The sequence below is a fragment of the Culex quinquefasciatus genome, chromosome 1 (assembly GCF_015732765.1).
Source record: "Culex quinquefasciatus strain JHB chromosome 1, VPISU_Cqui_1.0_pri_paternal, whole genome shotgun sequence".
Classification (NCBI taxonomy): domain Eukaryota; kingdom Metazoa; phylum Arthropoda; class Insecta; order Diptera; family Culicidae; genus Culex; species Culex quinquefasciatus.
The window spans coordinates 82577299-82600880 of NC_051861.1; the positions used below are offsets into that span (position 1 = coordinate 82577299).

The 23582-nt window shown below is 34.7% G+C and overlaps 1 protein-coding gene across 1 annotated transcript in view; it reads right to left on the reverse strand.

Moving 5' to 3' along the window:
• LOC6052745 (eye-specific diacylglycerol kinase) overlaps positions 1 to 23582 on the reverse strand; it is a 106423-nt gene that overhangs the window by 53437 nt on the left and 29404 nt on the right. The window contains 2 exon segments of the mRNA XM_038249192.1: positions 6300 to 6503; positions 17064 to 17202. Coding sequence (XP_038105120.1) covers positions 6300 to 6503; positions 17064 to 17202 — 343 coding nt within the window.

Sequence of the window (23582 nt, forward strand, 5' to 3'; positions counted from 1 at the left end):
AATTTTGTCAATTTTGTCAATTTTGTCAATTTTGTCAATTTTGTCAATTTTGTCAATTTTGTCAATTTTGTCAATTTTGTCAATTTTGTCAATTTTGTCAATTTTGTCAATTTTGTCAATTTTGTCAATTTTGTCAATTTTGTCAATTTTGTCAATTTTGTCAATTTTGTCAATTTTGTCAATTTTGTCAATTTTGTCAATTTTGTCAATTTTGTCAATTTTGTCAATTTTGTCAATTTTGTCAATTTTGTCAATTTTGTCAATTTTGACAATTTTGACAATTTTGTCAATTTTGTCAATTTTGTCAATTTTGACAATTTTTTGAGAATTTTGAGAATTTTGAGAATTTTGAGCATTTTGAGAATTTTGAGAATTTTGAGAATTTTGACAATTTTGACAATTTTGACAATTTTGACAATTTTGACAATTTTGACAATTTTGACAATTTTGACAATTTTGACAATTTTGACAATTTTGACAATTTTGACAATTTTGACAATTTTGACAATTTTGACAATTTTGACAATTTTGACAATTTTGAAATTTTGACAATTTTGACAATTTTGACAATTTTGACAATATTGACAATTTTGACAATTTTGTCAATTTGACAATTTTGACAATTTTGACAATTTTGACAATTTTGACAATTTTGACAATTTTGACAATTTTGACAATTTTGACATTTTGACAATTTGACAATTTTGACAATTTTGACAATTTTGACAATTTTGACAATTTTGACAATTTTGACAATTTTGACAATTTTGACAATTTTGACAATTTTGACAATTTTGACAATTTTGACAATTTTGACAATTTTGACAATTTTGACAATTTTGACAATTTTGACAAAGTTTGACAAAGTTCGACAATTTTGACAAAGTTTGACAATTTTGACAAAGTTTGACAATTTTGACAAAGTTTGACATTTTTGACAATTTTGACAATTTTGACAATTTTGACAATTTTGACAATTTTGCCAATTTTAAAATTTTGCCAATTTTGCCAATTTGGCCAATTTTGCCAATAATTTTTCAATTTTGACAATTTTGACAATTTGACAATTTGACAATTTTGACAATTTTGACAATTTTGACAATTTTGACAATTTTGATTTTGACAATTTTGACAATTTTGACAATTTTGACAATTTTGACAATTTTGTCAATTTTGACAATTTTGACAATTTTGACAATTTTGACAATTTTGACAATTTTGACAATTTTGACAATTTTGACAATTTTGACAATTTTGACAATTTTGACAATTTTGACAATTTTGACAATTTTGACAATTTTGACAATTTTGACAATTTTGACAATTTTGACAATTTTGACAATTTTGTCAATTTTGTCAATTTTGTCAATTTTGTCAATTTTGTCAATTTTGTCAATTTTGTCAATTTTGTCAATTTTGTCAATTTTGTCAATTTTGTCAATTTTGTCAATTTTGTCAATTTTGTCAATTTTGTCAATTTTGACAATTTTGTCAATTTTGTCAATTTTGTCAATTTTGTCAATTTTGACAATTTTTTGAGAATTTTGAGAATTTTGAGAATTTTGAGCATTTTGAGAATTTTGAGAATTTTGACAATTTTGACAATTTTGACAATTTTGACAATTTTGACAATTTTGACAATTTTGACAATTTTGACAATTTTGACAATTTTGACAATTTTGACAATTTTGACAATTTTGACAATTTTGACAATTTTGACAATTTTGACAATTTTGACAATTTTGACAATTTTGACAATTTTGTCAATTTGGCAATTTTGACAATTTTGACAATTTTGACAATTTTGACAATTTTGACAATTTTGACAATTTTGACAATTTTGACAATTTTGACAATTTTGACAATTTTGACAATTTTGACAATTTTGACAATTTTGACAATTTTGACAAATTGACAATTTGACAATTTTGACAATTTTGACAATTTGACAATTTTGACAATTTTGACAATTTTGTCAATTTGGCAATTTTGACAATTTTGACAATTTTGACAATTTTGACAATTTTGACAATTTTGACAATTTTGACAATTTTGACAATTTCGACAATTTTGACAATTTTGACAATTTTGACAATTTGACATTTTGACACCTTTGACAATTTTGACAATTTTGACAATTTTGACAATTTTGACAATTTTGACAATTTTGACAATTTTGACAATTTTGACAATTTTGACAATTTTGACAATTTTGACAATTTTGACAATTTTGACAATTTTGACAATTTTGACAAAGTTTGACAAAGTTCGACAATTTTGACAAAGTTTGACAATTTTGACAAAGTTTGACAATTTTGACAAAGTTTGACAATTTTGACATTTTTGACAATGTTGACAATTTTGACAATTTTGACAATTTTGCCAATTTTGCCAATTTTGCCAATTTTGCCAATTTGGCCAATTTTGCCAATTTTGACAATTTTGACAATTTTGACAATTTTGACAATTTTGACAATTTTGACAATTTTGACAATTTTGACAATTTTGACAATTTTGACAATTTTGACAATTTTGACAATTTTGACAATTTTGACAATTTTGACAATTTTGACAATTTTGACAATTTTTTGACAATTTTGTCAATTTTGACAATTTTGACAATTTTGACAATTGACAATTTTGACAATTTGAAATTGACAATTTTGACAATTTTGACAATTTTGACAATTTTGACAATTTTGACAATTTTGACAATTTTGACAATTTTGACAATTTTGACAATTTTGACAATTTTGACAATTTTGTCAATTTTGTCAATTTTGTCAATTTTGTCAAAATTGTCAAAATTGTCAATTTTGTCAATTTTGTCAATTTTGTCAAAATTGTCAATTTTGTCAATTTTGTCAATTTTGTCAATTTTGTCAATTTTGTCAATTTTGTCAATTTTGTCAATTTTGTCAATTTTGTCAATTTTGTCAATTTTGTCAATTTTGTCAATTTTGTCAATTTTGTCAATTTTGTCAATTTTGTCAATTTTGTCAATTTTGTCAATTTTGACAATTTTGTCAATTTTGTCAATTTTGTCAATTTTGACAATATTTTGAGAATTTTGAGAATTTTGAGCATTTTGAGAATTTTGAGAATTTTGAGAATTTTGACAATTTTGACAATTTTGACAATTTTGACAATTTTGACAATTTTGACAATTTTGACAATTTTGACAATTTTGACAATTTTGACAATTTTGACAATTTTGACAATTTTGTCAATTTTGACAATTTTGTCAAATTGTCAATTTTGAAAATTTTCACAATTTTGACAATTTGAAAATTGACAATCTTTGACAATTTGACAATTTTGACAATTTTGACAATTTTGACAATTTTGACAATTTTGACAATTTTGACAATTTTGACAATTTTGACAATTTTGACAATTTTGACAATTTCGACAATTTTGACAATTTTGACAATTTTGACAATTTTGACAATTTTGACAATTTTGACAATTTTGACAATTTTGACAATTTTGACAATTTTGACAATTTTGACAATTTTGACAATTTTGACAATTTTGACAATTTTGACAATTTTGACAATTTTGACAATTTTGACAATTTTGACAATTTTGTCAATTTTGACAAAATTGACAAAATTGACAAAATTGACAAAATTGACAAAATTGACAAAATTGACAAAATTGACAAAATTGACAAAATTGTCAAAATTGACAAAATTGACAATTTTGACAATTTTGACAATTTTGACAATTTTGACAATTTTGACAATTTTGACAATTTTGACAATTTTGACAATTTTGACAATTTTGACAATTTTGACAATTTTGACAATTTTGACAATTTTGACAATTTCATGTAAATTCCAGTTGCCTAATCTATTTTACTGTGCCCAAAAACTTCCTGTTGCTTCTTGAAACATTTATTTCTGCGTTCCAGCTCACCCTGGAACGGGGATGCCAAAACTGTGGCAACTGACCAAGAAGAAGTCATTAAACGGCAGTTTTGGGCATCACTGGGAGGGATGAGCGGGTGGCAACAAGCTCGATGGCAGATTTTTGATCGATTGCCGACGTCGTCATCGTGCCATGACCACCAATTTCCAGACGAGATGCTGCCCGGGTGGGAGTTGAAACAGTCGATTGTAAGGTAATTACACCATTTGGGGAAATTGTTGTTCGACAGCATCAGTTCAGCAGTTGTCAGTTTTTGGAAGTGGGTGCTGAGAATCTGGCAGATCGAATTAATCCACGCTGTTCGGGGTTGACCCGGGGAAGCAGCAAAATTTTAAAATTGTCAAACGGGAAAAAGGACAAATTGAGTTTTAGTGGATTCTACGAAATTTATACGATTCGATTACGTGGGAGTTTGTTTGTCAGGATTTACGGTTTATCAAGCAATTACTATCATAAATCCCAAAATTGTGCTAAATTTTTCGATTTTTTTTTTCACACAATAATCTGAGAAAGGACTTCAAGAACAGTACTGTTTCACAAACTAGAATCATCATAAAAATCGTCAACAACTTCATCTTTTCTCCCCTAAAAAGTCAGCACCTTGCTTGTAACGGCACCACTAGAACGAACGTTCCATGCCCTGCGGGTGGTCGTAATTTGAACCTTAAAATGGCTTTCAGAATTTCTATGCCACTTTCGCGACGAAGTCGTCGAAGTTCACAAAAGTTGGCCACCGCCAGTCAAAAAAGGTTGAAAATCAAGTAAGCTAAAATGTGGACAATAATCGGCGCAGTTACCTTCCCCAAAAATTGTTGGAGCACTTTTTCCTCTCTATTTGCTAATGAGTGATGAGGGGGGATGGCAGCTCTATTATACCAGGTACCAGAAGTTTGAGCTACCTGTCGACGACAGTGCCTTCTGACGATGAAAGTAAACTAATCGATTGCACTTGAATCTGCGAAGGGCAATTAAAGGGTGAATATGGATGAAACTTTTGAATGAAAATTTTTAACAAAATTGTCAAAATTGTCAAAATTGTCAAAATTGTCAAAATTGTCGAAATTGTCAAAATTGTCAAAATTGTCAAAATTGTCAAAATTATCAAAATTGACAAAATTGTCAAAATTGTCAAAATTGTCAAAATTGTCAAAATTGTCAAAATTGTCAAAATTGTCAAAATTGTCAAAATTGTCAAAATTGTCAAAATTGTCAAAATTGTCAAAATTGTCAAAATTGTCAAAATTGTCAAAATTGTCAAAATTTTCAAAATTGTCAAAATTGTCAAAATTGTCAAAATTGTCAAAATTGTCAAAATTAAAATTGTCAAAATTGTCAAAATTGTCAAAATTGTCAAAATTGTCAAAATTGTCAAAATTGTCAAAATTGTCAAAATTATCAAAATTGTCAAAATTGTCGAAATTGTCAAAATTGTCAAAATTGTCAAAATTGTCAAAATTATCAAAATTGACAAAATTGTCAAATTGAAAATCAAAATTGTCAAAATTGTCAAAATTGTCAAAATTGTCAAAATTGTCAAAATTGTCAAAATTGTCAAAATTGTCAAAATTGTCAAAATTGTCAAAATTGTCAAAATTGTCAAAATTGTCAAAATTGTCAAAATTGTCAAAATTGTCAAAATTGTCAAAATTGTCAAAATTGTCAAAATTGTCAAAATTGTCAAAATTGTCAAAATTGTCAAAATTGTCAAAATTGTCAAAATTGTCAAAATTGTCAAAATTGTCAAAATTGTCAAAATTGTCAAAATTGTCAAAATTGTCAAAATTGGCAAAATTGGCCAAATTGGCAAAATTGGCAAAATTGGCAAAATTGGCAAAATTGTCAAAATTGTCAAAATTGTCAAAAATGTCAAAATTGTCAAACTTTGTCAAAATTGTCAAACTTTGTCAAAATTGTCAAACTTTGTCAAAATTGTCGAACTTTGTCAAACTTTGTCAAAATTGTCAAAAATTACAATATGTTAGCTTACTAAGATCTAATGTTGATTTTAAAGGTTTCTTTTCAATTATGAACCGAAATTGTTCTGAAGTGTTTTGTTGGTTATGCTTTAGGTTCAGTTGACAAGAGGATAAATGGGATAAAAAGCACAGTTTTGAAATGTTTTTTTTTTGTAAACTATATAAATACCATGCAGAACTAACCGGCCAGAAGCAAAGCTAACAGCTACTTCTAATAACGCAACAATTTTTCGCACTTTTTAACGCAATCAGCTACTAATCAGTATGCAAAGTGACAGAGCGAAAGAGAGAGTTAGTGTGAAGGTTAGGAGACAGAATCCCAAAAAGAGGAAATCTCTGTGCACTGGTGGTGATACAGTAGAACAAACAAGAAGGACTCCCATCTCTTACCTTGCCGCACTGTTTGCACTTGCCCTTCTCGGTCCGCCGGTGGATCCAGTGGTGGGTCGTCTTGGTCTGCTCCCGGTACTGCCGGACGCCGACGTCCCGGAAGGTGGGCTTGCACTGCAGCTGCGTTCGCTCCATCAGCGCCGAGATGCAGCTCGCGTGGGTGATGATCTTGCACGCCGAGCACTTCATCCGGGGACCGTGCTTCTGCAAAAGCATTAAAAAAGGTGAGGTTAATCGATGAGGAGTCATCTATTATTAGTGGGATCAAACGAAGTGTCACGATGTCACGGCGATGACGGTGGCGGGATGTGAAAATTTAATGCAGTCGTGAAAGTTAAACGGCTATTAGGGACGGACGACAACGACAATAAAGTCAATAGATTACGGCGAAGGAGTTTTAGAAGTTCAAAGGACCATGGGTCTCCATTAAAAGACATTGATTCTAAAAATTTCAAATTTTGTTAGTATATTCTAAGCCTGAGCCAAGTTATACTTTTCCATAACTTCACAGCCGGGGCATTTTAAATCAACCGGATTAACTACACCACATGCAAAGTTTACTCTTCTCAACTAATCCAATAAATTCCCTCCACTACTCGAACTCGTTAAAGTCCCATTCCAACTCGCCAAGTCCACGATAAGACCTCAATTTACCGTCAAACGCGCACTTTCGCTGCCCTCAGGCCGTAAACCAATCTAGGTGGCGTCGTCACCAAGTTGGGGCCATTTTCCAACCACTCGATTGATGTCAACCCCCTGGGGAATGTGTGCTGTTCACGAGCCGCGGCGTTAGCTAATCCTTGAAGTGATATCTCAAACTTGTCCCATTTCGTGGCACCACGTGGCGCGGTTGGCGACATTTGACGATAAGACGGCTGTCCCACGTACAGAAAATTTCCCGGAATATCCTTTTAGCTGAAGAAGGGGTTGTTCATGAATTACGAGGAGGAAAATTGTTTTTTTTGTCAATTTCATCACCTCTGTAAATTTTGACAAAAATAAAATCAAACGTAATTTACGGATGACCCCCTGTTCAAACAGAACACCCATCGAGTTAGAAGGATAAAACAAAGTCATTTAAGGAGTGCAGCTTTAGGGCGATTTGCAGAACGAAACGGACGAACGTGGCTGGCTGGCTGGTTGGACATCCCTATCCCTGTCAGGATCAGGATTCCTGTGTAAGCGTGGGTAGAGATCGGGTGGCAAAGTGAAAGGATATGGCGGCACTTGAGTGACACCCACCGGGTAATCCTTGAAGCCATTCATGGTTTACTGTGTGCTGCTTAATCCAAGATTTTAGAAGGGGTTTAAAGTAGCAAGTCTAAATTTAATAAAAATATTCACAACAAGTGCATTGGATCAGCTCCACAAAAAAATAACTTCTATTTAGATTAGATTCCCACACCTGCGGTTTCTTGCAGTGTTGCTTTTCCTGCGAAACGAAATCCAATAAAAATGCTAACCCAACGAGGAAAATAAACAAAATTAGTTACAGTAGAACGAGGTGGCGATGACTTTTCATATTTTCGCAGGAAGTTCACGCGAAGCTTTTCCCTGCGTTTTGCGTGAGCGTTTCTTCTTCTATTTCGACCATTGAACGATTCGTGCAAGTCTGCGGGCTGGATTAGAGGAAAGTGATGAATAAATTTATGCGCTTGATAGCATAATGCGCAATTGGGTTACAAAAATTTGGTATAATAATTTAAGAAATATTTAATTGTAATTTGAAATCAAAGTTAAATTGTAATATTTTCAAACTCAGCATTGAGCTTGACATTTCGGTCAAGTAGATTTCCCATACTCATGTTCTACGTGAGCAATTCTCTACCAAAACCGGGAATGGATTTTATTTGTATTTTTTTATTTGGCTCAAATTTTGTGGGGGCCTTCCCTATGACCAAATAAGCTATTTTGCGTCATTGGTTCACCCATACAAGTCTCCATACAATTTTGGCTGCTGTCCATACAAAAATTGTGTGTAAATATTCAAACAATTGTAACTTTTGAGTGAATTTTGGTGTCAATTTGGTGTCTTCGGCAAAGTTGTAGGTATTGTTGAGGACTTTTGAGAAAAAAATAGGAACACGGAAAAAATTGCAGATTTTTTAATCAACTTTTTTTATCTCTAAAACTAAATTTCCCAAAATACGTATTTTTTGATTTTCGAGATTTTTTGATATTTTTTAGGGGACAAAAATCCGCAACTTTTGAGCGCTAGGTGAACAATTCGATCATCTTTTACTCCGTAAACTGTACACCCACGTGCATAAGTTTTTTTGCACAAATTTTAATACTACATATACCGGCGCATAAAATAAAATGGTTTCCCTTTTCCCTCCCCAAGCGCCGGAAATTTGTAGCGGGTGTAGGGACACTTTGCATAGACGCCCTTGTTCCCATCACGTCACTGAGGGTATGGAGCGACGAGAAATTAATAAGCATGCCCCCTCCGTCGAACCTTCATTAGAGAAGCAGGCAATCCACAACTCACAGCGAACGACCAAGGGAACACCCTACCGCGTATTTAGTAAAATTGGCGTGGTTGGTCTTAAATGGATTGTATGAATGTTAGAGTAAGTGAAAGTATATTCTGAAATTTATACAGGAAAGATCTCACCAAATCGGGTAGCTTCAACTCCGGCATCATCGGTCTTGAATCTGACTTGAATCTTCTGAGACTTCTGGCCTTGATTTGCTGGACGGCCGAAACCGGAACTGGCACATCACCAAAACAGCAAAAAACTTCCTGGTTGCCAGTTAAATCTTTAGAGGCCTCGAGCTCGAGTCAATGAGTGCTACCGATCCTGGCTGATATCCGCCGTTGCTGTTTATCCGCCATTATTTTCCGCAATGGCCATTTCCTGTTCGCCATCCAAGTTTCACCGTTATGGCTATCACTGGCCACAAACAGATTTCTCGCGCACGGATTGCTTCGATCTACTTTTGAGCCATAGAGAAACATGGTCAAAAAATCTTTTGCCGAGCTATGAATATTTGAAAAATAGTGATTTTTGGAAAAATCGAAGTTTTATGCAAAAACAAGTTTGACATTATTTATTAATGCAAAATTGAATTTGCAATCGAAAAGTACCTTACAGATTTTATGATAAAGGGCTCCGTTTTCAAAATAATACCGAAAGTTTGATTTTAGCGAAATATTTGCAGTTTTTCAATTTTTAAAAATAGTGACCATAGTGACCGTTTCTAAAAATATTTTTTTTAAAGTTCAGAAAATTTGCTATAAAATTGTCTAAGAGACAATGAAGATTGGACCTCGGGTTGCTGAGAAAGAGCCGCTTTAAGAAAAAGAAACACGAAAATTGAAGTTTTCTAAATCTTACCAAAACAACTCACCATTTTCTAATGACTATATCTCAGCAACTAATGGTCCGATTTTCAATGTTAATACATGAAACATTCGTAAAATTTTCCGATCTTTTCGAAAAAAAATATTTTGATTTTTTTAAATCAAGACTAGCATTTTAAATGGGCGTAATATTCAATGTTTGGCCCTTTTAAAATGTTAGTCTTGATTTAAAAAAACTTGAAAACATTGTTTTCGAAAAGATCGGAAAATTTCACGAATGTTTCATACCTTAACATTGTAAATCGGACCATTAGTTGCGGAGATATCGTCATTAGAAAATGGTGAGTTGTTTTGGTGAGATTTAAAAAACTTTAATTTTCGTGTTTCATTTTATTAAAGCGGTCCTATCTCAGCAACCCGAGGTCCAATCTTCAATGCCTCTTTGACAATTTTATAGCAAATTTTCTGAACTTTTAAAAAAAAAAAATTAGAAATGGTCACTCATGGTCACTATTTTTAAAAATCGAAAAACTGCAAATATTTCGCAAAAATCAAACTTTCGGTGGCTATATTTTGCAAACGGTGCGTTTTATCAAAAAATCTGTAAAGTACTTTTCGATTGCAAATTCGATTTTACATCGAAAAATGAAATTGAAAAATTTTTGCGACCAATGTTTCGATTTTTTGAAAAAAATGTATTGATTCAAAAAATCATAACTCGGTCAAAGATTTTTTGCCCATCCTGGAAATTTCTGAAAATTTGGCATTTGATGTCCTCTAAAACATATATATATAATATATATATAAAAAATAGTGTTTTTTTTGCAAATCAAGTTTTAGTGACAAAAAGTTAAAAAAAAATCACCAAAATTTTTTTTACCGTGCATCATTATTTTCCAGTGTAGTCCATATCCATACCTACAACTTTGCCGAAGACACCAAATCGATCAAAAAATTCTTTCCAAAGATACAGATTTTTGAATTTTTATACATCATTTGCTGCCAAATTGCCAAATTTGTATGGAAAATTATATGGACAAACTAATGATGCAAAATGGCTTCTTTGGGCATACCGAAGGTTCCGTAGAGAGCTGCTGATGTGTAAAGTAAAGCCATTGCGAATATATTTCAAAGTTTATGTCGCCCCCCCGTCAATGTCGGCCCGCATAATCAGGGGCAAATTTTTTTTTTCGAAAATCTTCAAAATTTTAATGAAAATTGAGTTCGATTTGCGATGCCTTTTCGTTGGGTCGCAAAATTTTTCGCGTCCGTCGCAGTGTGTTTTTCGTTTTTTTTCGCGTGCGTGTGTGCGTGTGAAGGTGCGGCCGGCTTTGACTGTCCCGATGACAGTTAGCCAGTTCGATTTGCGAAGCCTTTTCGTTGGGTCGCAACATTTTTCGCGTCCGTCGCAGTGTGTTTTGCCTTCCTCACTGAGGTAAGGCTATAATCCTGCTCTAAAAATGAACTTTGTATAAAAACGTCGTAGACCCACCTTCATGTATACATATCGACTCAGAATCGAAAACTGAACAAATGTCTGTGTGTATGTGTGTGTGTATGTGTGTATGTGTGTGTGTATGTATGTATGTGACCAACAAACTAGCTCATGTTTCTCGGCACTGGCTGAACCGATTTGACCCGAACTCGTTGCATCGACTTGGTTTAGGGTCCCATAGATCGAGTTTTATATAGATTGAAGTTTGATAAGTAGTTCAAAGTTATGTATAAATGTGTTTTCACATATATCCGGATCTCACTTAAACGTATGTAAACTATGTCTGGGTCCATCATCCGACCCATCGTTGGTTAGGTTATCAAAAAACCTTTCCAACGAGCCAAAAACATTGAAGATCTGGCAACCCTGTCTCGAGATATGGCCACTTAAGTGATATTGATGAACTTTTTGGAAGCCGGATCTCACTTAAATGTATGAAAACTATGTCCGGATCCACCATACGACCCATCGTTGGTTAGGTTATCAAAAGACCTTTCTAACGAGCCTAAAACATTGAAGATCTGGCAACCCTGTCTCGAGATATGGCCCCTTAAGTGATATTGATGTACTTTTTGGAAGCCGGATCTCACTTAAATGTATGCAAACTATGTCCGGATCCACCATCCGACCCATCGTTGGTTAGGTTATCAAAAGACCTTTCCAACGAGCCGAAAACATTGAAGATCTGGCCACTTAAATGATATTGATGTACTTTTTGGAAGCCGGATCTCACTTAAATGTATGCAAACTATGTCCGGATCCACCATACGACACATCGTTGGTTAGGTTATCAAAAGACCTTTCCAACGAGCCTAAAACATTGAAGATCTGGCAACCCTGTCTCGAGATATGGCCCCTTAAGTGATATTGATGTACTTTTTGAAAGCCGGATCTCACTTAAATGTATGCAAACTATGTCCGGATCCACCATCCGACCCATCGTTGGTTAGGTTATCAAAAGACCTTTCCAACGAGCCTAAAACATTGAAGATCTGGCAACCCTGTCTCGAGATATGGCCACTTAAATGATATTGATGTACTTTTTGGAAGCCGGATCTCACTTAAATGTATGTAGACTATGTCCGGATCCACCATCTGACCCATCGTTGGTTAGGTTATCAGAAACCTTTCCAACGAGCCTAAAACATTGAAGATCTGGCAACCCTGTCTCGAGATATGGCCACTTAAGTGATATTGATGTACTTTTTGGAAGCCGGATCTCACTTAAATGTATGTAAACTATGTCCGGATCCACCATCCGACCCATCGTTGGTTAGGTTATCAAAAACCTTTCCAACAAGCCTAAAACATTGAAGTCTGGCAACCCTGTCTCGAGATATGGCCCCTTAAGTGATATTGATGTACTTTTGGAAGCCGGATCTCACTTAAATGTATGCAAACAATGCCCGGATCCACCATACGACCTATCATTGGTTAGGTTATCAAAAGACCTTTCCAACGAGTCCAAAACCTTGATGATCTAGCAACCCTGTCTCGATATATGGCCACTTAAGTTTTATTTATGTACTTTTTTATTCCGGATCTAAAAAATAAATAAAATTTGTGTACAGCCATTGTTGGTAATGAGTGAGGAAGGCTATAGGCGGATTAAGTTAGTTTTTCGTTTTTTTTCGCGTGCATGTGTGCGTGTGAGGTGCGGCTGGCTTTGACTGTCCCGATGACAGTTAGCCAGTTCGATTTGCGATGCCTTTTCGTTGGGTCGCAAAATTTTTCGCGTCCGTCGCAGTGTGTTTTTCGTTTTTTTTCGCGTGCGTGTGTGCGTGTGAAGGTGCGGCCGGCTTTGACTGTCCCGATGACAGTTAGCCAGTTCGATTTGCGATGCCTTTTCGTTGGGTCGCAACATTTTTCGCGTCCGTCGCAGTGTGTTTTTCGTTTTTTCGCGCATGTGTGCGTGTGAGGTGCGGCTGGCTTTGACTGTCCCGATGACAGTTAGCCAGTTCGATTTGCGATGCCTTTTCGTTGGGTCGCAAAATTTTTCGCGTCCGTCGCAGTGTGTTTTTCGTTTTTTTTCGCGTGCGTGTGTGCGTGTGAAGGTGCGGCTGGCTTTGACTGTCCCGATGACAGTTAGCCAGTTCGATTTGCGATGCCTTTTCGTTGGGTCGCAACATTTTTTCGCGTCCGTCGCAGTGTGTTTTCGTTTTTTCGCGTGCGTGTGTGCGTGTGAAGGTGCGGCTGGCTTTGACTGTCCCGATGACAATAGCCAGTTCGATTTGCGATGCTTTTCGTTGGGTCGCAAATTTTTCGCGTCCGTCGCAGTGTTTTTCGTTTTTTTTTCGCGTGCGTGTGTGCGTGAGTGCGACTGGCTTTGACTGTCCCGATGACAGTTAGCCAGTTCGACGCGATGCTTTTCGTTGGGTCGCAACATTTTTCGCGTCCGTCGCAGTGTGTTTTCGTTTTTTCGCGTGCGTGTGTGCGTAAGGTGCGGCTGGCTTTGACTGTCCGATGACAGCCAGTTCGATTTGCGATGCCTTTCGTCGGGTCGGTAAATTTTTTCGCGTCCGTTGTCGATGTGCAACAACAACAAAACCCTATCATACCATTTCATCTCGATACATCGTAACTCGTCGTTCGCAAAGTTAATCAGTACTCACTAAACATCAATCATTCAAAACTCGTATAATCATCTCAAGTTAAAAATTACACTGTTTAACCCTTCAGTTTTAATTACAAATGATTTGGTTCTATTTTTTCCACAGCCGGCTGCCTAAGACTAGACCATTTCATTTTAAAATTTAACAACAGATAAACGGGAAATGTCTCATCCGCAGCCTCCGATTGCTTGCCTTGAGAATAAACAAAATACCTTCAACAAACACTATGATTTTGGGTCGCATCATCATCTTCTATGATGAATCCTGACCAAACACCCTATCCTACTAACAAGTTTTCAGGTTCCTGGCGTCATGTAAGCACAGAGTAAATCAGCTGCCCTAGTAGCAACCTGCGCTAACTAATATTCCGTCCCTTAAAAATCGAGGTCTACAAACTGACATGGCGGGCGCCATGGGCCAATGACTGTTACCTATTCGCAACTGATCTAGCTTTAGCAATCATGGTGTTTTATCTTTTCAGCGCATTCATACATGCTGTTGATAAGGGAAACACCACTAGATCGTCGAAGCCTATAATCAGTAGTGCTGAAAGGATATTACGGTTCTGTTCAGCAACGGAGGGGCAACCATGGGTGATCTCTCATGCTCATGCTCATGCTCTTCAAAATTTTAATGAAAATTAAATACAAAGAGACGAGTTGTTCCTTTTAATTCCGCGGAATTAAAAGGAACAACTCGTCTCTTTGTATTCACAGTAATGCATTCTGCTAAAACGCTCAACCAAACCACAATGAAAATTAAAGTTTAATCAACCGAAAACTAGTTAAAATGCATTTTCCTGCGTTTACACAGCAATTCCCTACGAAAACAGCATGGAAAAAAAAAAACAAAAGTGCTCGGATCGGGCTCAAAATTTGCGTTTTTTTTTTGGTTTTTGCGAAAATCGATGAAAATTACCATTTTTTAGACCACCCTAAGACGGCGTAGGTCACCCTAATGGCCAAACAAAAAAATACGGGTCTAATTATTTCGGCCAGGAACTACTGCTACTTTTGACACTGATCAGTAAATACTTTGTTTTTTTAAATGTGTTAACGTTTATTTTAAGTATAAATAAGAGTACCGTGAAATTTCCGTAAAATTCCCGTGCCTTGTTATTTGCCATACCGCGAAATTTAGATTTTTTGTCGTGCAAAATCACTAGCTTATTTTGTTCCAAATTTTGGTTTTGAAACACGTTCATGCAAAGAATGCATGTTAACATTAATAGTGTTTAAGATGCGAAACAACTCTCCCTTAATTTTATATAAACGATCTGTTGTAAATTTGATATATTTTTTTATCAATTTCAATACCGTATACATTCGTAATATTATCTGATATATTCTTAATTTTTGTTTAAATAGTTAAATCAAACATTCTTAGTCAAACAAAATGGCATGGTCTACAATTCTAGAGTTTTTTTTTAAATTGCTATAAGCTATTGTCTTTCATATGTTTATAGGACCTATTAAAAAAACTCTAGAATTTATGAAAAACAACTAAATTATTCACCGTCAATCATTTTTTTTCAAGTTCATACAATGAAGTAGTTGAACCACAATTTTAGCATTGTTCAACCGTTACACTCACACATACGTCGTCTATGTACCCATACACAAGACACATGTCACGGTAAATTCAGCAGCGAAGAAAAATGCCAGTCGCAGCTGGTTTAGCTCTCACTTCCGTCAGTGATTGGCCTCCATTTCATTCTCTTTCTCACCTGGTAAGGTCCTTTTTGTGGCGGTTTAGTACACATTGTTATTCAAGAAACAAAGTAGGGCAAAATGAGCTTTTGGGACTGTTTTTAAATTTGGTTGCATTTTAAAATTAACGGGGTTAATTAAGATTGAACCTGTTTGCTTAATTATTTCAAAATATTTGTTTGTATAAACATTTTTGGACATACAATGGCTGCCAGTTTGGAACTCCCATTCAAACATACATGAATTCCATGTCCCAGCAAAGGGACGCCACCGAGAACCGTAATCTAACTCCAACGACGACGGTGACGGCATGTGTGTGTGGTGGGTAATGGAATCTGAATCAGCGATGGCAGCAAGTCCTTTTCCCAAACACCTCTAACTTTCCTGCGTTTTTTTCGTGCACAGTTAGAATGAATGAAATGTTTTTTAAAGGAAAGACAACTTGTTGTGCTTTCGATTTAAAAAGGTTCCAATTTTTATTAAAATTTTTGTTGTGCTTCAAACAATCAAATAATTCTTGTAAATATTGTTTGGTGAATTTTTTTGAATTTTGTTTAATTTTTTTTTAGTAAATTAACTTAAAATTTCAAAACATTAATAGATTTTTAGAATCTTTTGTGTAATTTACCAACTAATTTATATGACCTTTTCGTCAAAAAGAGGAATTTAATGCTTTTTATGTTTTGTTTAGCTGTGTTCCCCTTCTACTTTTTTTCCCTGTCATGTTTTTCCTCATTTTTTTTCTTTTTCCCCCCTAAAGGCTCAGAAAAAAGAGTCATATCACGCGTCGTCGTCGTGGGTGTGGAAATTTGAGTGATCTGAATGTGAAATGCAGTCAGTTCTGGAGAAAAAGTGAACGTTCCCTTTCGCTGGCAATAAAAACGACCCCACGAAACGAGTTACCAGAGCCGGTGGGGGGCTGTTCTTCAAATATTTAATATCCAGGTCTGACTTTGCGCGAAAAACCGTGCTGGAACAGGATTTCGGCTTCATGAATATTTTCACGTGTGTGTGTGGATTTGAAGTTACCTAGTCAAGTGTGTGTGTGTGTGTGTGTGGGTGAAACCGGAATCGAATTACGAATTTATTTTTGAAAAGGGAAAAAAAACATTGAATAAAAACGCACGCGGAAACATTTTTCACCCTTGAATGGTACTGTTTGTTTAGGTTATGAGCTGGAAAAACGAACATGAAGCATTTCTCGTGAACCATGACGCAAAATTGCTAAAAGGAGATTTATGCTTCTTTTGGGTGGGAAGCAAAACCGGGTAGGAAGTAAAACGTTTTGTGGCAGCTTCAAATCTGACAACGAGCGGAAATGACAAATATTTGGTTGTTTTAAGCGTTTCTATAAAGAAATTTGGTGTGATTAAGTATAATTTTAGTAGAAGTAGAAGTAGAAGTAAAAGTAGAAGTAGAAGTAGAAGTAGAAGTAGAAGTAGAAGTAGAAGTAGAAGTAGAAGTAGAAGTAGAAGTAGAAGTAGAAGTAGAAGTAGAAGTAGAAGTAGAAGTAGAAGTAGATTAGCGATAACCGTGACTTCGTGACAATCTCCACCTTTTCTGTTGGTCCTCAAAAAATTACCCAAATTAAGAGAGAGGAAAGTACCCTGCCATCAATCAAGTCCTAGTCCCGGTACTCACCGTGCAATCGCTGTCGCCCAGGTAGCAGCAGTCACCGGACACGGACGTCGGCACCCACAGGTGGTCCCCGGACACGGCATTCTCGCTCCAGTCCGGCGTGCACCGGATCTGCCGACCGTGGGTATCGGCACTGGTTTTCCTGTGAAAAATGAGTTATTAAATTAGGCGCAACTGTAATGACCCCCTGGAAATTATACTCTTTTTGAGGTTATGCGCTAGAAAGGAACACAATTTTCGAAAAAAAAATCAAATAAAACTGTCAAAATCTCACAAATAAAAATTTGAAGCAATTTGAAGAATTTTGCAAAATTTTCCTTCAACAACTAAAATTCTTCCAAAAATCGTGTTCCTCTCAAGCGCCACCCTGGAACTTTTAACCCTTAATGGCCACCGGCGTTGGGGACGATGACGGTGACGATCTTAATGGTAACTTATTACATTCTGCCAGCACAGAAAAATACTAATAAACCAACAAAAAGCATTGCCCAACCACAAAAAAAAGGGGCACGTTCCGCTGCGACTCTCTCTTTCTCTCTCTTTCTGCTTCCCAGGGAAATTAAATTTTCATTCTGCAAATTTACGACTTCATAAATTGCGATTACCATCAGCTGGCTGGAGAGAGCTTTTTGAAGGTTGATTTTTTGCTGCTGCTGCCACCGAAAGCCTTTTGCTCTTGGATTTTTGCAGGCCTGGTCCGGCTGCAGCATCTGGTGAAAAATAAATTTATTTCCCCAAGAAGCCAGCGGGAGAGTTTGGCGTGGTGTGAACAGTGAGAAAAAAAAATATACGAGAACGGAGCATTTGTTAAATCTTTTAATTGGAAAAACGGCTTCATTTTGAATAAATGCGCTGCAGGTCAGGGATTTTCCTCGCTAGGGGCGGTGTTAACTTGGGGATAAAGATGGGATAAAGGGTTGTTTGTTTCATTGAATTGTGATTCAAGTTGTGTTGTACACAGCAAAAAAATTGGAATGCTGAATATTTGGTAGGTTGAAGAATATTACCTCTTTTTTGAGTAATATTACCTAAAAAATGTGTTCACCAGATCCTGATAAAAATTCATCATTTTCTGATGTAATATTACACATTTTTTTGCTACAAAATCTGTCATCATTTCCTGATGAATATTACCATCATTTTTTCTGTGTAGTGTTCAGAGCAGGGCGTCTAAAAAAATTAAGTTGTTCAAAATCTTGGTGCTCATTTTAAATGTCAGGAACAATGTTTCCAAAGAGAGCAGTTCTCTACGGAATCGGTCGTTTTTCTTTGATTTTAATTTTTTTTTTAATCCGGCTGAAACTTTTTTGGTGCCTTCGGTATGCCCAAAGAAGCCATTTTGCATCATTAGTTTGTCCACATAATTTTCCATACAAATTTGGCAGTTGTCCATACAAAAATGATATGTGAAAATTCAAAAATCTGTATCTTTTGAAGGAATTTTTTGATCGATTTGGTGTCTTCGGCAAAGTTGTAGGTATGGATATGGACTACACTGAAAAAAAATGATACACGGTAAAAAAATTTTTGGTGATTTTTTATTTAACTTTTTGTCATTAAAACTTGATTTGCAAAAAAACACTATTTTTATTTTTTTTTATTTTTTGATATGTTTTAGAGGACATCAAATTTTTGATAAAGTGCACCGTTTTCAAGTTATAACCATTTTTAGGTTACTTTTTTGAAAATAGTCGTAGTTTTTCATTTTTAGAAATTAGTGCCCATGTTTGCCCACCTTTGAAAAAAATAATTTTGAAATGCTGAGAAAATTCTCTATATTTTGCTTTTTCGGACTTTGTTGATACGACCCTTAGTTGCTAAGATATTGCCATGCAAAGGTTTAAAAACAGGAAAATTGATGTTTTCTAAGTCTCACCCAAACAACCCACCAGTTTCTAATGTCGATATTTCAGCAACTAATGATCCGATTTACAATGTTAAAATATGAAACATTCGTGAAATTTTCCGATCTTTTTAAAAAAAATATTTTCAAAATTTTTCAATCAAGGCTAACATTTTAAAAAGACCAAAAATTCAATATTACGCCCTTTTGATATGTTAGTCTTGATTTAAAATTTTTGAAAATATTTTTTTCGAAAAGATTGGAAAATTTCACGAATGTTTCATATTTTAACATTGAAAATCGGACCATTAGTTGCTGAGATATCGACATTAAAAAATTGTGGGTTGTTTGGGTAAGACTTAGAAAACATCAATTTTCTTGTTTTTAAACCTTTGCATATCTCAGGCAATATCTCAGCAACTAAGGGTCGTATCAACAAAGTCCGAAAAAGCAAAATATAGAAAATTTTCTCAGCTTTTCAAAATTATTTTTTTCAAAGGTGGGCACACATGGGCACTAATTTTTAAAAATGAAAAACTGCGACTATTTCCAAAAAAGTTACTTTGCCGAAGACACCAAATCGATCAAAAAATTCCTTCAAAAGATACAGATTTTTGAATTTTCACATATCATTTTTGTATGGACAACTGCCAAATTTGTATGGAAAATTATGTGGACAAACTAATGATGCAAAATGGCTTCTTTGGGCATACCGAAGGCACCAAAAAAGTTTCAGCCGGATTAAAAAATACAGAAAAAATCGAATGACCGAAATCTCAGAGAATTGCTCAAGAATAAAAAATACCCAAAAATGGTTTACAACTCGCGCGCTAAAAAAAGTGCTTTTTAAAAGTATTTTTGATTAGAAATACATTTTACAAACATACTTTAGTCATACAAATGTGATCGTCTAGTGCTTCAAGTTATAGTTTAATGTCCCCTGAACAAATTTCTGTAGTTCATGAATGCTTGTGTTTGGGCATGGCAGGGCGTTTTAGGAAGAGCCGATGCAACTTTTGTTTAAGTTTATTTATTCAATTTTGTTTAACCCGAACTCACCCCCAGTAGAGCTGGGACTTCGGATATCCGGAAAACTTGCAGCATTGATAATTCTATTAGAAAATGAACTACCGTAATCTGGAGCGAATCGGGACTTCAGTCTGAATAGGAACAGCAGTTTTTAGAGTACTTAAATCTTTTAAATTTGGATATGGATGTACACATTTTAATGGTCTGAGTCTGTTCTAACCGAAACCAACCAGAAAAATCAAAATATTGTGCTCCAACATGGTTAAAACTGCTGTCCCAATTCGCCCCATGTGTCCCAATTGACTCCAGTTTATGGTAACTCATACATTTTAATTTTATGTCACACGATTTATGATCGAATACTTTTATCCGAAAAACTATCCGATCCGTTTATTTTTTATTTTTAAATAAATTTTGAGTTCATCAAATATTTTTAAACCAAATAATTTTCAGATCTGATACCATTTTCGTACATCTCCTTTGATTTGGTTTTATTGAAAAGATGATATCTGATTTTATATAGAAAAAAATGTAAATTATCCGAATATCCGAAGTCCCAGTTCTACCCCCCCAGACCTAATGTCGCCCCTGATGACGGTACGTCAACCGATTGTTGCTTGTTTTGATCGAGAATTACCATGATACGATTTTTCGAGAAAACAACGGCTTTCAGAACATCAATTGAACTCAAAGTTGAAAAGTTTCTCCATCGAAAAGTTTTCAGTACATTTTGGTGGAGACGACATGGTTCTATGTTCAAATAATGTACCGAATTCCATTAAAGTATATTTTCAACTGATTGAATCTTAGAAGCCTGTTACTAGATATTCACCATTTTGAATATGTTTAAACATCCTGAAAATAACAGAAAAATTTCAGCAAAATAATTAAAAACGTATTTTCTACACCAAATCGTAAAAACGGGTCAGATTCTGAAGTTTCGATTATCCCAAGTTCAACTATCTGAAAGTTTGTATGACTTCGGATAATCGAATCAGGAACATTTTTTTCCTTTTGTTTCTTACTAAAGAAAGGTATAGGTTTTACTTTATGGCTGGACATCATTTTCATCTTCGTAAATAAGACGATTCAGCATGAATTTTAATTGGAAAATCGCAAAAGTCACATGCATCAATTTTCGACGCTTCGTCGCTAAGTCGTCAAGTTGTCAAGTTGAGCTTCGAATACTGGCGCGAGAATGCTGGCGCATATATTTCGTGGCTCAAGAAATACTCGTTTGTAGTAGCTCATCTACCGATGTTTCCTACAATATACAGTATGTAAAAAAAGTATTTACACCCCTTGGGCACTATGCACATTTTGTGATGAAACATGTAAAAAAATTAAAGTTTGACAGGAACCTAGTACTACATTTTGTTCAGAAACTCTTGCCAAACATTTTGCTACAAAGCTCATGAAAAGATGATTTCTATAAAAGTTATATAACAAATACTATTACGAAAATAAAGGTGCAAAAAAGTTTACACCTTTCGAAAATTAATACAAGTAAAGTTATTTGTTGACAAATCACCATAAATCCAGTTCCCAACTCCAAATAGGCATCCTGACTGATTAAAAAATAATTTGGATTAAATATAAAGTTTACTAATTACTTAGAATAAAAGTTTATATAACTCTAGAAATTCTATATAAAACTTATCTAAACTCAATTTTGCAAACTTAATTCAACTAAATGTCAATATATTATGAATTGCTAATAAACATTTTGGAGTGGTATAACACCGTTTTGGGTATTAGTATCGATAGAAAAGATTTTTCGTTGGAATTTCGTACCAACCCGGAATTACGTCGTAGGAAAATCCGCCGGCATCCGAACCGGTACACGATTCAAGTCAACCTATGTGGAATCGGAAAGGCATAAAATTTCCGATCTTTGATACCCAAACATCTAGGTTTTCTTTAAAACCATTACGTTTTAAAATACCTGGGCAAAGTAAGTTTGACTCCACGAGAACAAAAAATTACGAAATTCAAACATTTTTGGTAGGTTGCTCAAACGAAACCATAACAACGTTTGTCTAGGTATTTAAAAAACGTGGTTTTATAGAAAACCAAGATGTTTGGGGATCAAAAGATCGGAAATTTTATGCCTTTCCGATTCCACATAGGTTCGATCGTAGAATCGTGTACCGGTTCGGATGCCGGCGGATTTTCCTACGACGTAATTCGGTTGGTACGAAATCCAACGAAAAATCTATTCTTTCAATACTAATCCCAAAACGGTGTTATACCCACTCCAAAAGTTTATTTAGCAATTCTATGGATATATTGACATTTAGTTGAATTAAAAGTTTGCAAAATTGAGTTTAGATATGTTACTAATAGAATTTCAGGTTATATAAACTTTTATACTAAGTAGTTAGTAAACTTTATATTCAATCAAATTATTTTAACGTGAAAAAGAATGCCTATTTCGAGTTGGGAGACTGGATTTATGGTGATTTTTCAATAAATAAATTTGTTAATTTTTTGAAAGGTGTACAAACTTTTTGCACCTTTTTTATTTTCGTAATAGTATTTGTTATATAACTTTTTATAGAAATCATCTTTTCATGAGCTTTTTGTAGCAAAATGTTTGGCATGAGTTTCTGAACAAAACGTAGTACTATGTTCCTGTCAAACTTTAAATTTTTTACATGTTTCATCACAAAATGTGCATAGTGCCCAAGGGGTGTAAATACTTTTTTTACATACTGTATAAGATATCGTAGCTTTTCGGTATCTTTTGCTCTGTCCGTTTTTGCATGACTGTCCAATGTTTATGCAAACACTTTTGTGACAAAGGACATTTATCCTGCTAAAATCAAATTGTTTCCCATGTGCTCCTAAAACCGCCTAAAAGTAGGTTTCATTTTTCGTGATTGGATTCCATTAGGAGCTTTCTAAGCTTTTCATCGTTTATATCGTTTTCTTTTTTTTTTTCTATCTCACCCCAGGTGAAATCGGATTTTTTCTTGTTTTAACATCAAATTCGAGTTGTGTGACCTAGAGATCCTAAATAGGGAGACTGGACGAAGTGAATTTGACGTACCCAAACAGACGCGAGTTTGACGTATCCAAACGAGCATTTGCCTTTACGCCCAGCAAAACTTATCAGTGTTGCCAAGCTCAAAACATTCGTTGCCAGATCGATTTAGCAAGCTTAGACCAGTCTCCCTATTTAGGGTCTCTAGTGTGACCTCGTTTTAGTCAAATTTGAATAGTTGATTATTAAAATATAAAATGCATGCGCTATCTTGGAACTAAAAATTCTAAATCACTTAAGCGTAGTTTCGGGGCTCGACAATAAAAAAATAAGACAACGAAAAACTAAGTATTGCTTGATTCGATTATCCGAAGAGAAATTTTTCCAAGGCTTTCGAATAATCGAGTCTGGACTGTTTTGGCCAAAGAACTCCCATACTTTTCCTTTTGTTGAGGAATCGGATTGAGGACACTTATTTTGATCACCAGAGACAGTGATTTCGGAAAAAATATTTGAAGATAACGCGTAGGTTTAGCTTATATTTTTTCATCTTTAAATTGTCACCGATATTCCAAATGTTTTGAAACCTAATGTGGTGTGGCCTTAAAACCGAATCACAACCACGACAAAGGCAAATCCGCCATCACAGTCAACATACATTTTA